Source organism: Anolis sagrei, chromosome 2 (assembly GCF_037176765.1).
Source record: "Anolis sagrei isolate rAnoSag1 chromosome 2, rAnoSag1.mat, whole genome shotgun sequence".
NCBI classification, from domain to species: Eukaryota; Metazoa; Chordata; class Lepidosauria; order Squamata; family Dactyloidae; genus Anolis; species Anolis sagrei.
In genome coordinates this window covers 69,941,818-69,955,192 of record NC_090022.1, presented here as the reverse complement: position 1 = coordinate 69,955,192, position 13,375 = coordinate 69,941,818, and the positions used below count along the sequence as shown (strand labels likewise).

General features: G+C 41.5%; 1 protein-coding gene across 1 annotated transcript in view; it reads right to left on the bottom strand.

Moving 5' to 3' along the window:
* DNAH1 (dynein axonemal heavy chain 1) overlaps positions 1–13,375 on the bottom strand; it is a 185,706-nt gene that overhangs the window by 4,555 nt on the left and 167,776 nt on the right. The window contains exons 63-75 of the mRNA XM_060765847.2: positions 12,876–13,036; positions 12,289–12,514; positions 12,003–12,198; positions 10,221–10,372; positions 9,225–9,421; positions 8,845–8,989; positions 8,468–8,626; positions 7,722–7,853; positions 6,687–6,857; positions 6,229–6,408; positions 4,481–4,657; positions 3,173–3,343; positions 2,348–2,478 (exon numbers count right to left, since the gene is read on the bottom strand). Of these exons, the coding sequence (XP_060621830.2) occupies positions 2,348–2,478; positions 3,173–3,343; positions 4,481–4,657; positions 6,229–6,408; positions 6,687–6,857; positions 7,722–7,853; positions 8,468–8,626; positions 8,845–8,989; positions 9,225–9,421; positions 10,221–10,372; positions 12,003–12,198; positions 12,289–12,514; positions 12,876–13,036 (2,198 nt within the window). The remainder of the gene's footprint in view (positions 1–2,347; positions 2,479–3,172; positions 3,344–4,480; positions 4,658–6,228; positions 6,409–6,686; positions 6,858–7,721; positions 7,854–8,467; positions 8,627–8,844; positions 8,990–9,224; positions 9,422–10,220; positions 10,373–12,002; positions 12,199–12,288; positions 12,515–12,875; positions 13,037–13,375) is intronic.

Sequence of the window (13,375 nt, the reverse complement as noted above, 5' to 3'; positions counted from 1 at the left end):
ATCGAATGCCTGAATATAGCAACTAATATACATACACATAATAACAAAAGTATTAATCCAACATATAAAACACATTGTAACTTAACATCTAAATTAAAAAAAAAAACCATAATCTCTCACATAAATTATATCAACATAAAAACAGAATGTCAAACAAAAACAGTGATTTTCCCACACTGACAGAATTTAATTGGATATATAGATTGATGATTTCCAAAGATGTTAATTGGGCAAGCAGGGTAAAAACAGAGCACAGATATGAGTAACAGATTTTAGTCAGAGGTGTAGTAGCTGAATCATTATCTAATCCTTCTCTTCTTCTTCTTCATAGGCCAATAAACAGAAGTACGTTTTAAGTTGTTTTTTGAAAGCGAGGGGGGAAGGGGTCATCTTTATTTTCTCAGGGAGGGAATTCCAGAGGTGGGGGGTGGTCATGGAGAAGGCCCTTTCTCTAGTTCCCACCAGCCGTACTTGAGATGGGGGTGGGACTGAGAGCAGAGACTCATCCGATGACTGCAGGGTCCAATTTGGTCTATTAAGGGAGATGTGGTTACTCAAATAGACTAGAGCCGAGCCATTTAGGGCTTTATAAGTAATTACCTACACTTTGTATTTAGCCCAAAAGTGGACCAGCAGTAAGTGCATCTGCCGTAACATGGGAGTTGTCCACTCCCTGTATGGCACTCTAGTTAGTAACCTGGCTGCTGATCTTTGGACCAGTTGAAACTTCTGAATTATCTTCAAAGGCAGCCCCCATAGAGACTGTTGCAGTAGTCCAAGCAGGATGTGACTAAGGCGTGGACTAACATGGCCAGATCTGGCATACTGAGGTACAGGTGCAGCTGGCCCACAAGTTTTAACTGTGCAAAGGTGCTCCTGGCCATAGCCAACACCTGAGGTTCCAGGGTCAGTGATGACTCCAGTATCACCCCCAGACTGCGAACCTGGGTTTTCAGGAGGAGTGCAACCCTGTCCAACACAAGCTGTAATCCTATACCCTGATCTGCCTTCTGACTCATCAGAAGTATTTCTGTCTTGTCTGGATTTAGTTTCCGCTTGTTAGTCCTCATCCAGTCCATTACTGATGGCAAGCACAATAAGGTTACTTTGTACATTGAAGACTGATTGATATTTGCTTTTATACACATTTCATTTTTTAAAAAATTACCATTAAACACTAGCTTTGTTTCGCACATGTAACTACAGATAATATCATATTACAGTTCTAAAGCACAGGTCTACATTTCAGCATTGCCTGGTTTGCTACTGCAGAATTCTGGGAAGTGTCGTTTAGGCCAAAGCCTTTGGAATTCTCCGCTGGAGAGGTCTCGGTTTCCATAAACTGCATTTCCCAGAATTCTGCAGGAGCAAACCAGGCAATAGAGAAACACGGACTCGCACTTTAGAACCCTAATGTGATATCGTCCATTGTAATATTTCCTGGCCCAACCTTTCAAGCTCACCTTACAGTCAGCGGCCAAACTGGGCAAAGAAAGTCTGTCCAGCTGGCAGTCTCTACACAAGGAAAACTGCCATTTCTCACCTCCTCCTGCTAGCAAGTGAGGATGCAGTGACACATTGTGATGAGCTCCTGCAACCTCACTCCTTGGAGGCAGCACTAGAAATGTCACCTTCCTTGTGCCTAATCAACAACTGAACAGACCTCCTTCAACTAATCTGGCTGCTGGCTATTTTTGTGGGCTGGGGGTGCATTTCTTCAGTCTTATTGAACATGGAGCAATTATAGAATTATTTATTCTAGGTTATGAATAAGTTGTACAGAATGTTGCTATTAATGTGTTGTGATAATTTCCTTTTTTCCGGATAATGTTTCAGTTTGGGTTTCCATCAAGAAAATGGATCTGGAGCTTTTCAGAATTTGATGATAATACTAATTGCAGCTTTGCTTTGTGGCTTTCACTGTCTGCTTTACCTAGGTTTCATTTCTCACTATACAATAGCATTAATTCAGGCAGATCACAAAATAATTAAACTCTGTCTCATTCACTGAGTCACTTCATTAAAATTGGTTTTAATCACTTTGATGTAACCTCAAATTACAGGAAAACCCCCTGTTCTGGGACCTTTCTTCCAAAGTATTCTTTCTTCCCTATTTCTACTACCTCAAACTGAAGCTAAGGTGATATTTCATATAGAGAAAGCAAATGAAGTGTGACTCTGAATGTCAATGGACAAAGTGGAAAGGCAGCTTGTGCCTCATTAAATGCACCTGTCTCTAGTTCAACTTTATTCCCATTTTCCTAGTATTTGCTCCTTTACTAGTTTTCATAAACATAGCGCACAGAGAGAAAGGCAGAGACATCATGAGTCACAGCAGAAGCTGTACCTGATCACCTCTTGAACCAAAACAGTGTTCATGGACTCCTCATAGAGAACAGGGTATCTCAGCATTACAGCACGCAGGTCAATAGGCTGAGGCACCTTCTCTAGTATGTCTTTTGAGGTCTCCTCCACAATCTAGAAAATGGTTTGAAAAAACACAAAAGCACAAAATTAGAGTGAACTTATTTATATTGGTTGAGAAAAAAGTGGCTGTTGCTTAAGAAGTACATGCAAAGCTCCCAGCTTCCACACAGCATTTCATTGCCATTGGCTTGAGAGTCTATGCCACGTAGAAGACTGGGACCCCATCTTCATCCTCCATTGGTACTAACCCCAGAGGTCTGCGATCTGGACTTCTGGAGATCCTCACACAGCAGAGGAGGGCTGTGTGTGACTTTTTAAAAAGGTAATAATACAATTATAAAATCTGAAATGGTCACAAAGAAGACAAAGATGAACTGAATTCAACAAACTAAACAGTTACGGTAAATTACTGTTTATTTTACATAAGAACCTGTCCTATGTTATATTAAGTGTGACCAAGAGCTATGGCAGACAATGAATATCTGCCATCATATCCGTGAAATGCTATTCTTCTTGCAGTGATCCCAGAAAGAACTACCTTTGCATTTTGATCTATATCCTTTTAACCTTAAGGACTAGAAAACTGTGGACCTGCAAAAACTATTCCTAGGAAACCATATTTCATGCCCAGGATGGCATTCTGCACCCTTTCTGCTTTCCTGTGGAATTATGGGAAAGACAGTGCTCTATTTATAAAAAATAATTGTCAGTTGGTTTTGCAATACAAGGTAATAAGCTCACCAACCTCCTCTCGGCTTCGGCCTCCTGCCGTTGATGTCTTTGGCTGCAGTTGAATAATGGCTCCAAGCAGTGCATACGTCTCGTTCTGAGCAAAAGTGATGTTAGCGTTGTCATGCAGTCCAAATATCTCAGGCATGTCATTAAGTGGGAGGCTCTTGATGTACTGGAGGTATCCCTACAGGGGGAAAACCAGCATGCAGAACGAGGAGGAATAGCTTTCAGAAATACTAATGCCATAGTAAAGGCAGAAAGAAGACAGAAAAAAGGTGCCAGCAATAGCAGTAATACTGATTCCCTATGGCTTCTTGATCCCACAGTCACAAATAATGGAAAACAACACACATGTGACTATGTACATCTCTAGTAGATTGGTCATTCTACAGCTCAAATCTTTGTGGTGATTTATGCTTCAGAATGTGGGGATTACAAGGGTGCATTCTGAACGTTGCACAAGAAGAGACTCAGTATTTCATTACTTAACATTATTAAATCAATATACTCCAAGCCTCCTATTGCAAGTTGGAGTTAGCTTCTTTTATGGCCCTCAAGGCTTTCCGTGGCTATTTTTAGCCCCCCCCCCCCAAGCTTTCTAAAGGTTGCAGAGGGCTTTTCCAAATTGTTTGGATATCTCTGGCCCCCCCTGGGATTTGAAATGTTTTTTTTCAATTTTTTCCTCACGTTTTTGAAACAGAAATATGGAGAAAGTAACTTCTGCTCACATCCTATTATTTAAAAAAATGGCCAGCAAGCTCCAAAGACCTAGTGATATCTTCCTGGCATCCCAAAAGGTATATGAGGCAGAGAAGCCATTTTTTAAATGGGAGGGGATGTGCTCCTCTGAAGGTCTCTTTGTAAACAAATATGGTTCACTCCTCTTCCACAGTTGCCCACCCCTGGTTGACAGCATCACCCAACTTCCTGAGCAGTAAGGTAGATACTCATTTCCCCCAATAACATTCAGAGCAAATAAATATCAAGATGCTTCAGTCCAAGATCAACTTCTTGACCTTTACCCCAAGATCCAGGAAACCGTCCTTTGGCCTTCCATGTAATATACGACTAAAGCATTCCTTTGTAATTTTACCCAGAATTTGTATTTTTGAAGAGACTGTCATGACATGTGTCAAGACCATAGATTTTATTTCACCAACTGCTTCCCTGAGAAGAGAGCTTAACATGCGAGTCAAATTCTCAAAAAGACTTTTGATTTTGTAATGTGATAAACTAGATAGAGAGCTGCATGCTCAGACCTAAGGACAGCTTTGAGTTTTTGTATAAGCAGTGTATATGCCTACTGTTTTCTTCTACTTACAGCAAGATCATAAGTAGTACTAATCTGCTTGTAGATACCAGATTCCGAGTAACAGTGTTCTGGAACCAGAACATCGGAGTTATAGAAATCTTCCAAAATATTCATGATGCATCGTCTGTCCCAGTCATCTGTCACTCTGCCTCCATAGTTGATCTCACCAGCAGTGTACTTCAAAACCTACAACGAGCCAGGGCACAGAGATAATATTTCACCTACCTTTCGGCAACTAACAATACAAAGAAGTACACATCAAATAAGCAACATCACAATAAAATGAAATGAAAATCAGGTGAGAGAAGGTTAACAGGCAACACCTGGGAGCCAGTTAAAAAGGAAGTTCTTGTCTTGTATCTCAGTCTCCTTTAAAGCACACTTTAATCTTTCTAGTCTCCTTTGCTTGTTCTAAAAATCACCTGGAAAATTTAGATGGCAATCTGGAATGATGTACAACATGGTAGTAAAGCTTGCATGATAATGCCTTCTGCCATGGATACCTTGACCCCAAAGAACATTGAATTTCAAAATAACTTGTTATTAGGGGACAAGTAGGGATTGAATTGCTTTGGGCCAGTGGGAGTTTGTTCTCAAAATCAAAAGTGATTATCCAGTTTATGGAATGACTCCAAGCACATTCTTGTGGTCCTTTTGGGGAAACCAGGAAAATGATGGCGAATATTTTTAATCAAACACAATTATTGAACTTCATGCTTTTTAACAACATTTCTAATAAGGCTGGAGACAAATCCTCATTCCCTGAGCATTTTGACACCCAAAACCTCGCTTTTGTAGATTAAAGCCCAATTGACAAGATCTGTGACTACCTCCCAGGCTTTCTTCAAAGGGGTACCCCTGGAATACATCTGCCGTGTGGCCACTTGGGCACAATACTTACTTTTGTCTCACACTATAAGGTAGATGCCTAATCCAGGAAGGATTCTGCCTTCAGCAGAGCCCTACTATTCTCCTGTATGGCATGACGCCCACCTTCCAAGGTCAGTGGCTTGCTAATAGCTCTGGCCGGTTGCCCCGCGGCAGGGCTATTTATATGAGTGGAGAGAAAGGGGCGGGACTACTCTAATGGTCAGTTAAGTTTAGCTTGTGAGTGTTCGTTGCTGCCTGCGCGAGCGCAGGAATATACCAAATGTGTGATTCACAGGCTGACCACGCGGGGAAAACTGACAGTGCAGGCACAGGAGACCCATATGTGCGATTTCACAGAGACCACGAAGAAGAAACCATTTTTTTCTGGGATCCTTTATTCTAATATACTTCAATTAGACTTGGGGAGGAATTGAATTCTTCCCTTGGGGGTTCAAGAGAGTCAGGCTATCCCCTCCCTTCATTAAACCACCTCAATATTTAAACAAACACAACCCCCACCCCACCCCACCTGCAAATGCCCTTTCACAGTCCATACATGAAATTGTCAAAAGGAAAAGATTGGAGTTGAGTCTCAAAGCAAGATCCTAAGAGCAGCGAAGGAACTGAGATAGAACACAAAGCACGTGAGCAGCTTTCTTCTTCTTCTTCCCTCTCTGCACTCCACCTGCACTCCACATGTAGCTGAAAGAAACCGAAGGCGGCCATTTTCAGCAGCCACATAGTCTGTTGTGGCTAAGGAAAAATGGTGGCAGCACCCATGCTGTTATGCCTGGCTGAAACAGTCAGAATCCATTTTGAAAAATTGATCCATGCACAGCCCTACTCGGTACTCCACACTACCCACTTGGCTTGTACCAGAATCCCACCTTGTAAGGGATTTCTTCATATTCATCCAGAAACATCTTTAGTTGGCTGATGCAGATGCGCAGATCTCCATCTGTGAACTCATAGGGAATGTTGAATCCCAGTGGCCCAAACTTCCTTCTTTCCAGAGCATTCCCATGGAAGAGGCAAAGTGAGAGGAGCAAAGACTTGAACTCTGAATTCTGCAAGGCATTGATATAATGTTACAAGTTGGCAAAGGTTTGTACATTTCTAAATATCAGGCTAAAATGTTAGGATAGGTGTGTGTGGTATAGAAGCACAAAAGTATATTAATTGTAGTGTAGAAGCACAAGAGTAGATGTTAGGAAGAGTGGGGAAGTTTATTTCGGATTGGCTCAAAAGCTGACAGTCAACAGTTTTTTTAAATTAAGACAGAGAAAGCTAGTAATGGCAGAATGTTGTCTGAAGGTGGGAGGGTGAAGGGGGAAGAATTTCTCACCTTGCTGCAGGAGTTCAAGAAGTCATTGCTCAGACTACTGTATGACTTCAGCAAATTGGCCTTTACTCCTCGAGGGGGCTCAATGGTCATCTTGGATCCATTTTGGAGGATTGACACTGGGAACTTGTTACTGGGCAAACTGGTGAGCCAAAGCCGGAAGTCACGATGCACCTGGAACAGGGAAATGGGAGCCAATGGGAAGAATGAGATTTGTACTGTTAAGAAGCAATGTTTCTACTCATCATCATCATCATCATCATCATCTTTAATTACTTATTAATTGCCCTCCATCCGAGATGCTCCAGGCGATTTATATTGCAGAAATTATACAGTATAAAACAGATACATACAAATATTAAAATTAACATGGGTCAAATGTTCTAGTAAAAAGCCAGGTCTTAAGTGCTAGGATAAAATGCCCTAAGTCACGCATGGCTCTCAAATAGGGAGGCAAGGAATTCCATAAGGCAGGGGCAGAAATAGAAAAGGCCCTGCGCCTGGTGCTTTCCAAGTGCACTTCCCTAGGACCCGGTAAATAGAGCAAATCGCATTGGGATGGTCGTGGCACCCTCCGATGATGGTGGAAGGAGAGACGGTCTCTAAGATACAATGGACCCTAAAGAGTCTGTTCTCCCTCCTGTCAGATAAAGAGTCTAAAGAGTCTGTTCTCCCTCCCGTCAGATAAACATTTTCAGATGAACAAACTAAACAAAAATGTTTTGGGATAAGGTTGAGAAGGAGGGAAGAGGAATAATTTCTGCTAAGAAGACCTTGCAGCCACTCTGAACTTTCAAATATATCCTACCTCACTCTTAGGAGATTATCCAATTGTATTCTGCAATCTTGTGCATCTGAACACAGGATAATAATTCCACATATGTTTGACTAGGTTCTCATAGCCAAACATGAAGCAATGATCTGGTCCACTGAAGTCCACGAAGGAACAGCAGAACCCATCTACTAAGAAGTCCCCAGCACAACAGTTTACATAAGATGGAAAGAATCGAAACTGCCATCCAAATAGATGTTTGTCACCTTGTCAGGGTTGATGCTTTCAATAAGTCTCTCCAAAGAAGGCATCCAGCTAGGAGCTAAGTGGCAATTCTGAAAGAAGACCCACTTTCCTCGCTCCATAGCATTGCGCATCATGGCTTCTGCACGGGGGCCCTAAGAAATAAAACAGAATTATACAACCAGCCACAGATCTTCAAAGTTATGCATGCATAGCCAGTCCATATCTTTTGGGAAGTGGGTAGATTGCAGAACTCTCTAGTTATATCTCCATAACCAGACACAGAATGGTAACATCAAGATCTGCCTCACCACTGCTATAATCATTTCATACCTGGCTGTGAAGATACATCACCACTTCATGCTTCATGAGGAGTGGACAGGATCACATAACAAGATGTTTCTATGATCCTACCCATTCATCACAAAACATGGAAGCATGGCATATGCCTCATCTTAACATAGAGCCACATGAGGACTGACTATTCTATGCTGAGCCATTAAGTCCTTGAAGAGCTATTTCCTTGGTGTTTAAAATAGGCCTGCAGTGCAAAGCCAAAGGGCTTATGTAACTGGTGGACAGTGCTCTTGGGGGTTGGGGAATTGCTATATTCCACCTTGGTCAGGCTCCCCCTTTCTACTTAAAAATTTATTGGTGGAATTGAGCACATTCCTAGCTCTTTCACTTAGGTGCCAGTTAGTAAGAAAGCATCCAGCAAGCTAGATGTACTAGAGAGCAATTTAGAGTAAGCTTTGCTGTGGGCTCTTACTTGTCCCTGGCCAAGAGAAATGGCAGACAGCTTCTTGGAAAACTTCATTTCTTCAGCAAATTTGTAGAGATCAGCAGCTGGGTCAGTGCCTGGAGAGAGGACGAATATCAGTGGAGTAGTCGCAGCAGACTCCTTAAACACTACAGAGAGGTTTGCAGTCTGAAAGAAGAAAAGGAGAGTGATTGCTCTTAGGCAAGAAAGTCTGCTCACAGCTAAGGACCCACACATCTCCTTTCAATGTTTTCATTTGATTGTGGGAAATTTGGCAGTTACTTCAGTTGAACAGAGCAGGAAATGGAATATACACAAAGGCACAGGATGATTGCCTAAGCAAAAGGATACCCCTTCTGGTCTCCTGTTCCACAATGGCTTCCTACCTGTGGCTCAATAAAACTTTGTCCCAAATTTTCAGCCACAAAGTCCTGCATTGCATTGGTGACTTTGTCCCCTCGCAGGCAGCGCAGGACCAGCAACTTCTGGAAGGGATCCAGTTTGGTATTCCAAATGCCAGGCAGATGCTCCCTGTAAGACAGAAAAAAGGTTATATCAAAGGGACATTATGCACAGAAAATGTTCCAAGTTCAGGACTAGAAAACAGATGTCAAGGTCCCACAGTTTCTCTGGGAAATTCCTGAACAGAATCATCCTTTTCACTTAATGTTCTTTGTTGGCATCCAGTGGAATGGGATGGGAGATTAGGCTGGGCCAAGGAAACAACAATATCTACAACCTTTCTGAGATCTGAAGGAGAAATCACCTGTGAGGTTCAGCACTGTCAAAGATTTTTCGGAAAGCATACAGATTGGACACAAAATCATCGGCAAAGGAAGAAAAATTGGGCAGGTTGGTTAAGGCCAGGATATCATTCCACGCTCTTTCATATAGCCAGGCAGGAGCTGGATTATCTCGCATGACCTTCACAGCACCACCAGAAATGAGGTATCGCCATTCCTCCTAAGACAAAAACACAAATATGGAGGAAGATTGATATTCTTTTCCTAATTAGATCTCTGTGAATATTGGCTGGAAGTGGCAATATACTCATTGATCTTGTTATCACCACTTGCTAAAACATGTACAAATGTAGTTGGGGCCATTCAATGCTATTATTTATCAGTGGCACTTAGGGACTATTCGGGGAGGTCATTGATAGTGGTCACCGTTGCATTAAGGGCATATTTTGCAACAAAGCTGGGCAAATAATATTAGACTTTCCCACCTCCATCCCAATCGTTATTAAAGGTGTCAGAAGACAGCTCTTTGTGCGCCCATGTCTGATTTTATCTTCCTCTTTCTTTTGTTTTTTTTTCTTTTCTTTTTGCTTATCTGAATTTAAATGAAATGTCGAAGGGTTTTCCTCTCCCACTTTCCCAATTAAGGCAGTCTTTCTTTGAAAACAAAAACAACTAGGAATGACTTCTATGCCATTGTTCCCATGAGCATCTTGGATCAGGCAATGTGGCAAGGAAAGGTGTTTGGGTGGGGGAAAGACTGCCACCACAATTAAACTTAAGATGCCTTGCTCATTAATGTTTTTGAGAAACTCACTTTTCCCCTGTAAGAAGCTAAACAATCCTTGGCCATCTTTTATAACATAATAATGACTCACAAAAACTATGTGGGTGTTTCTGTGGGTGTCTGGTGGAATAGTCCAACTTTATTTAGTCCTTCTCTCCAGAGATTACAACAAACAGCGATATGAAACAGTGTGATCTGCAAGTTCTTCTTGGGCATTTATTCGTCATTTGCTCACCATATCTATTTTGCCTTCATTCATCATGATTCGGATGCACACTAGGAATGCAAACATGAGCTTGTGCTTCTCAAAGAGGCTCCGGCATACATTGCTGTAGAGACTGAAGGTAAGGTACTTATTGATATTTGCTATCCGCTTCTTCAGAGTGTCTGAAAATAACCACGCAGAGAGCAAGAAGAAGATAAAAACCACCACAGTATTTAGCACTGAATCACGGGAAAGTTTTTTTTTCATGAAAGGGGGCCTAACTGAACAGCCCTGTGAATAGGAAACCTGCCTCATGTTTCCTCTTAGTCTGATGACTACATCCTGAGCATTGCCTGAATTCAGAAAGATCACAAGGATCACTGATGGTACTTAAAACTTACTTAAAAGGTACTTAAAAACACATTCACGACTGAATCAGTACATCAATTCGGAAGTTAACATCTTTAAATAGCACATGTATCCAGAGTAATATTAAATTCACATTATTAATACACTTCCCTGAGGTCTAGGGAACCAGTCTAATGTAGACTTGAGTGCTGAACTAGGATCATAGGAGACCAAGATTCAAATGCCCGTGAAGCCATGGAAACCCACTGGGTGACAGTCACTTTCCCTCAGCCTTAGAAGAAACTGATGGCAAACTTCCACTGAATAAATCTTGCCAAGAGAAACCTGTGATAGAATCCCCTTAGGTCTACCATAAATCAGAAGTTATCTGAAGACACAAATGAGAACCACCATCAAAGGTCTTGTGGCATAGGGCAAGGTATAGATATTTTAATAAATAAAAATGATTTAAAAATTAATAAGGTAGTATGAAGGACATCCATATATTTGCTGGCTAAGGAATTTTGCTGCTACCATCATCAATGATACCTAAAATGAGGAATAAAGAGCAAATAATATCTGAACTCAATACAGTAACCATCTGAGACTAAGCTGGAGATGATGGAGATTCTACAATACTGGCAATGAACTTGTAGGACTTGATTTACATCCTCGATTGAGAGGATGTAAGTATCCTCTTAAACGATATTTCTGTGAATTACATTTAAGTGTACTCTACTAGATCACCAATACTTCAAGAATCAAAGCCAAGACCTCCAATAGACAGATCACAATAGACAGGAAGTCTAGACTGCAACAGAAGATAGAATTGGGTGGTGCTTTGGATGTCAATCCTATTTTAAACTGTGTGGAGGTTTTTATTCTGATCACGGATATATTCTGCTTTAACTGTTGGCCAAGACATAGATCTTACTGCTAGATATTGACCAGATCTATATTGTTGTAGCTATATTTCCTGATTTAATCTCTCCAAAGCTATCTCGCAAGTCAGACAGCAGCACCCCATGCATTCTCATAAGAGGTGCTTTTGCACACCTTGCGTGCAGGAAGATACGGGTCATGTGATTATTCAGTACTCTTCAGTGCCTCAGTGTGGGTGCCTGGCTTCTAAAGAAGGTTTAGGGCAGGCCAGTATAACCTGCAGCCAGCTTGCCCAATGGCCAGGAATTCTGGGAGCTGAAGTCCAAAATACCTGGAGGGTTGGAAGTTGTGCAGACCTGGTTTAGGGGGTCATTTACAGTTGGGCTATGACTGTAAATGTGAATTTCAATATTTATAATATACATCTGGCTTACAACATTGTAAATACTGAACTGGATGCCAGTCAGAATTATTTACAAAATCTGAACAGTGCTATTTATACCCCTTAAGTCCTGATCACAATATAAAAGGCACTGGAGTTTTCTGGCTCAGCAAGGCTTCCCATTCTATTACTAAAGCTACCTGCTCTTTCAGAGTTTGAAATTCCTGTCAAGAATATGTTGAGGAACCATTCCAATGAATACTGGTACATGGGGTCAACGTTGGACAGATCTGAGACACAGAAGAATAGGATCTGGGTGCGGACTGCCACTGGTATATACTCCAGCCGAGTGATATCAATATCCTTCTCTGTCTGCTCAGCTATCTTTACTTTGGCCTGGGAAAAACACAAGAGCAAAACAAAATGCAATTTTAGGATATATCAGAAAGAACAGTGAACTACTGGAATTGCAAATCAGTTACCAACCTGAATTTCCCCTGCTTTTAGCTTAGATGCTTCTAATACTTTGATGAGCTCCAAATCATCAACAGGGTTCCCCTCAGAGGAGCTAAGACGATAGAGGATCTGATCTTCTATCTCCTTCAACTCTTGACGCATCTTGGCATTACTGACAATCAGCTGGTTCTTAGCCTCTTCCAAGTCAGGACGCTCTTCAGCTACTACTTGGCCTAGCAACTGGTCCTCTAAGCCACTGTAAAGGAAATAAATAAATCAAATCATTCATAATTGTAGCTTGGTTTTGACTGATTCTATTTGTAAACCATCAGCCTACTAAGCTTGACAAGGTCATAGTTTGCGTTGTCAAGACTATAGATTGGTGGGTGGGAGAGGGGGATGCTGACACGATTTAAGGAAAGCAAGAAAAGATAGAATGTACCATTGGCAAACAGGAAAGATAAAAAACGAAAAGCATAGTTTTGTTATCCATCAAAACTCTCAAATTAGTATCTTTATTCCTGTACACACAGCTTCCACTATTCAGAAATAGAAGAACAAGGGTCAAGCTCTGACTTGGGAAACAGGAAAAAGGACAGGAAAGCAATATTTATTACCTGGGGGATAGGGTGAAGTTAATCAGGGTCAGCTTGGTGGATAGCTCCGGTGTGTAGTGCGGGTTAGGCAGGTTGGTGGTGATGTACATCTTGAAATCTTCATGATACGGAATCACAGTGTCACCCAGTTTCAGCACAGTGCTTCCCTGTTGTTTGTAAGTCTGTAAATCAAAGGAAAAGTTGAAATGTATACATTTCTATGCAGAACAGATAGACAAAATTCTATCTTAGACAAGTGTTATGATCTTGAGGGATGCCTGGCTCAATAGCAGTACGTGTGAAAAAGATCTTGGAGTTCTCATGGACAACAAATTGAACATAAGCCAACAATGTAATGTGGCAGCTAAAAAAGCCAATAGGATTTTGGCCTGCATAAATAGGAGTATTGTGTCTAGATCCAGGGAAGTTATGCTACCCCTCTATTCTGCTTTGGTCACACCACACCTGGAATACTGTGTCCAATTCTGGGCACCACAATTGAAGGGAGATGTTGACAAGCT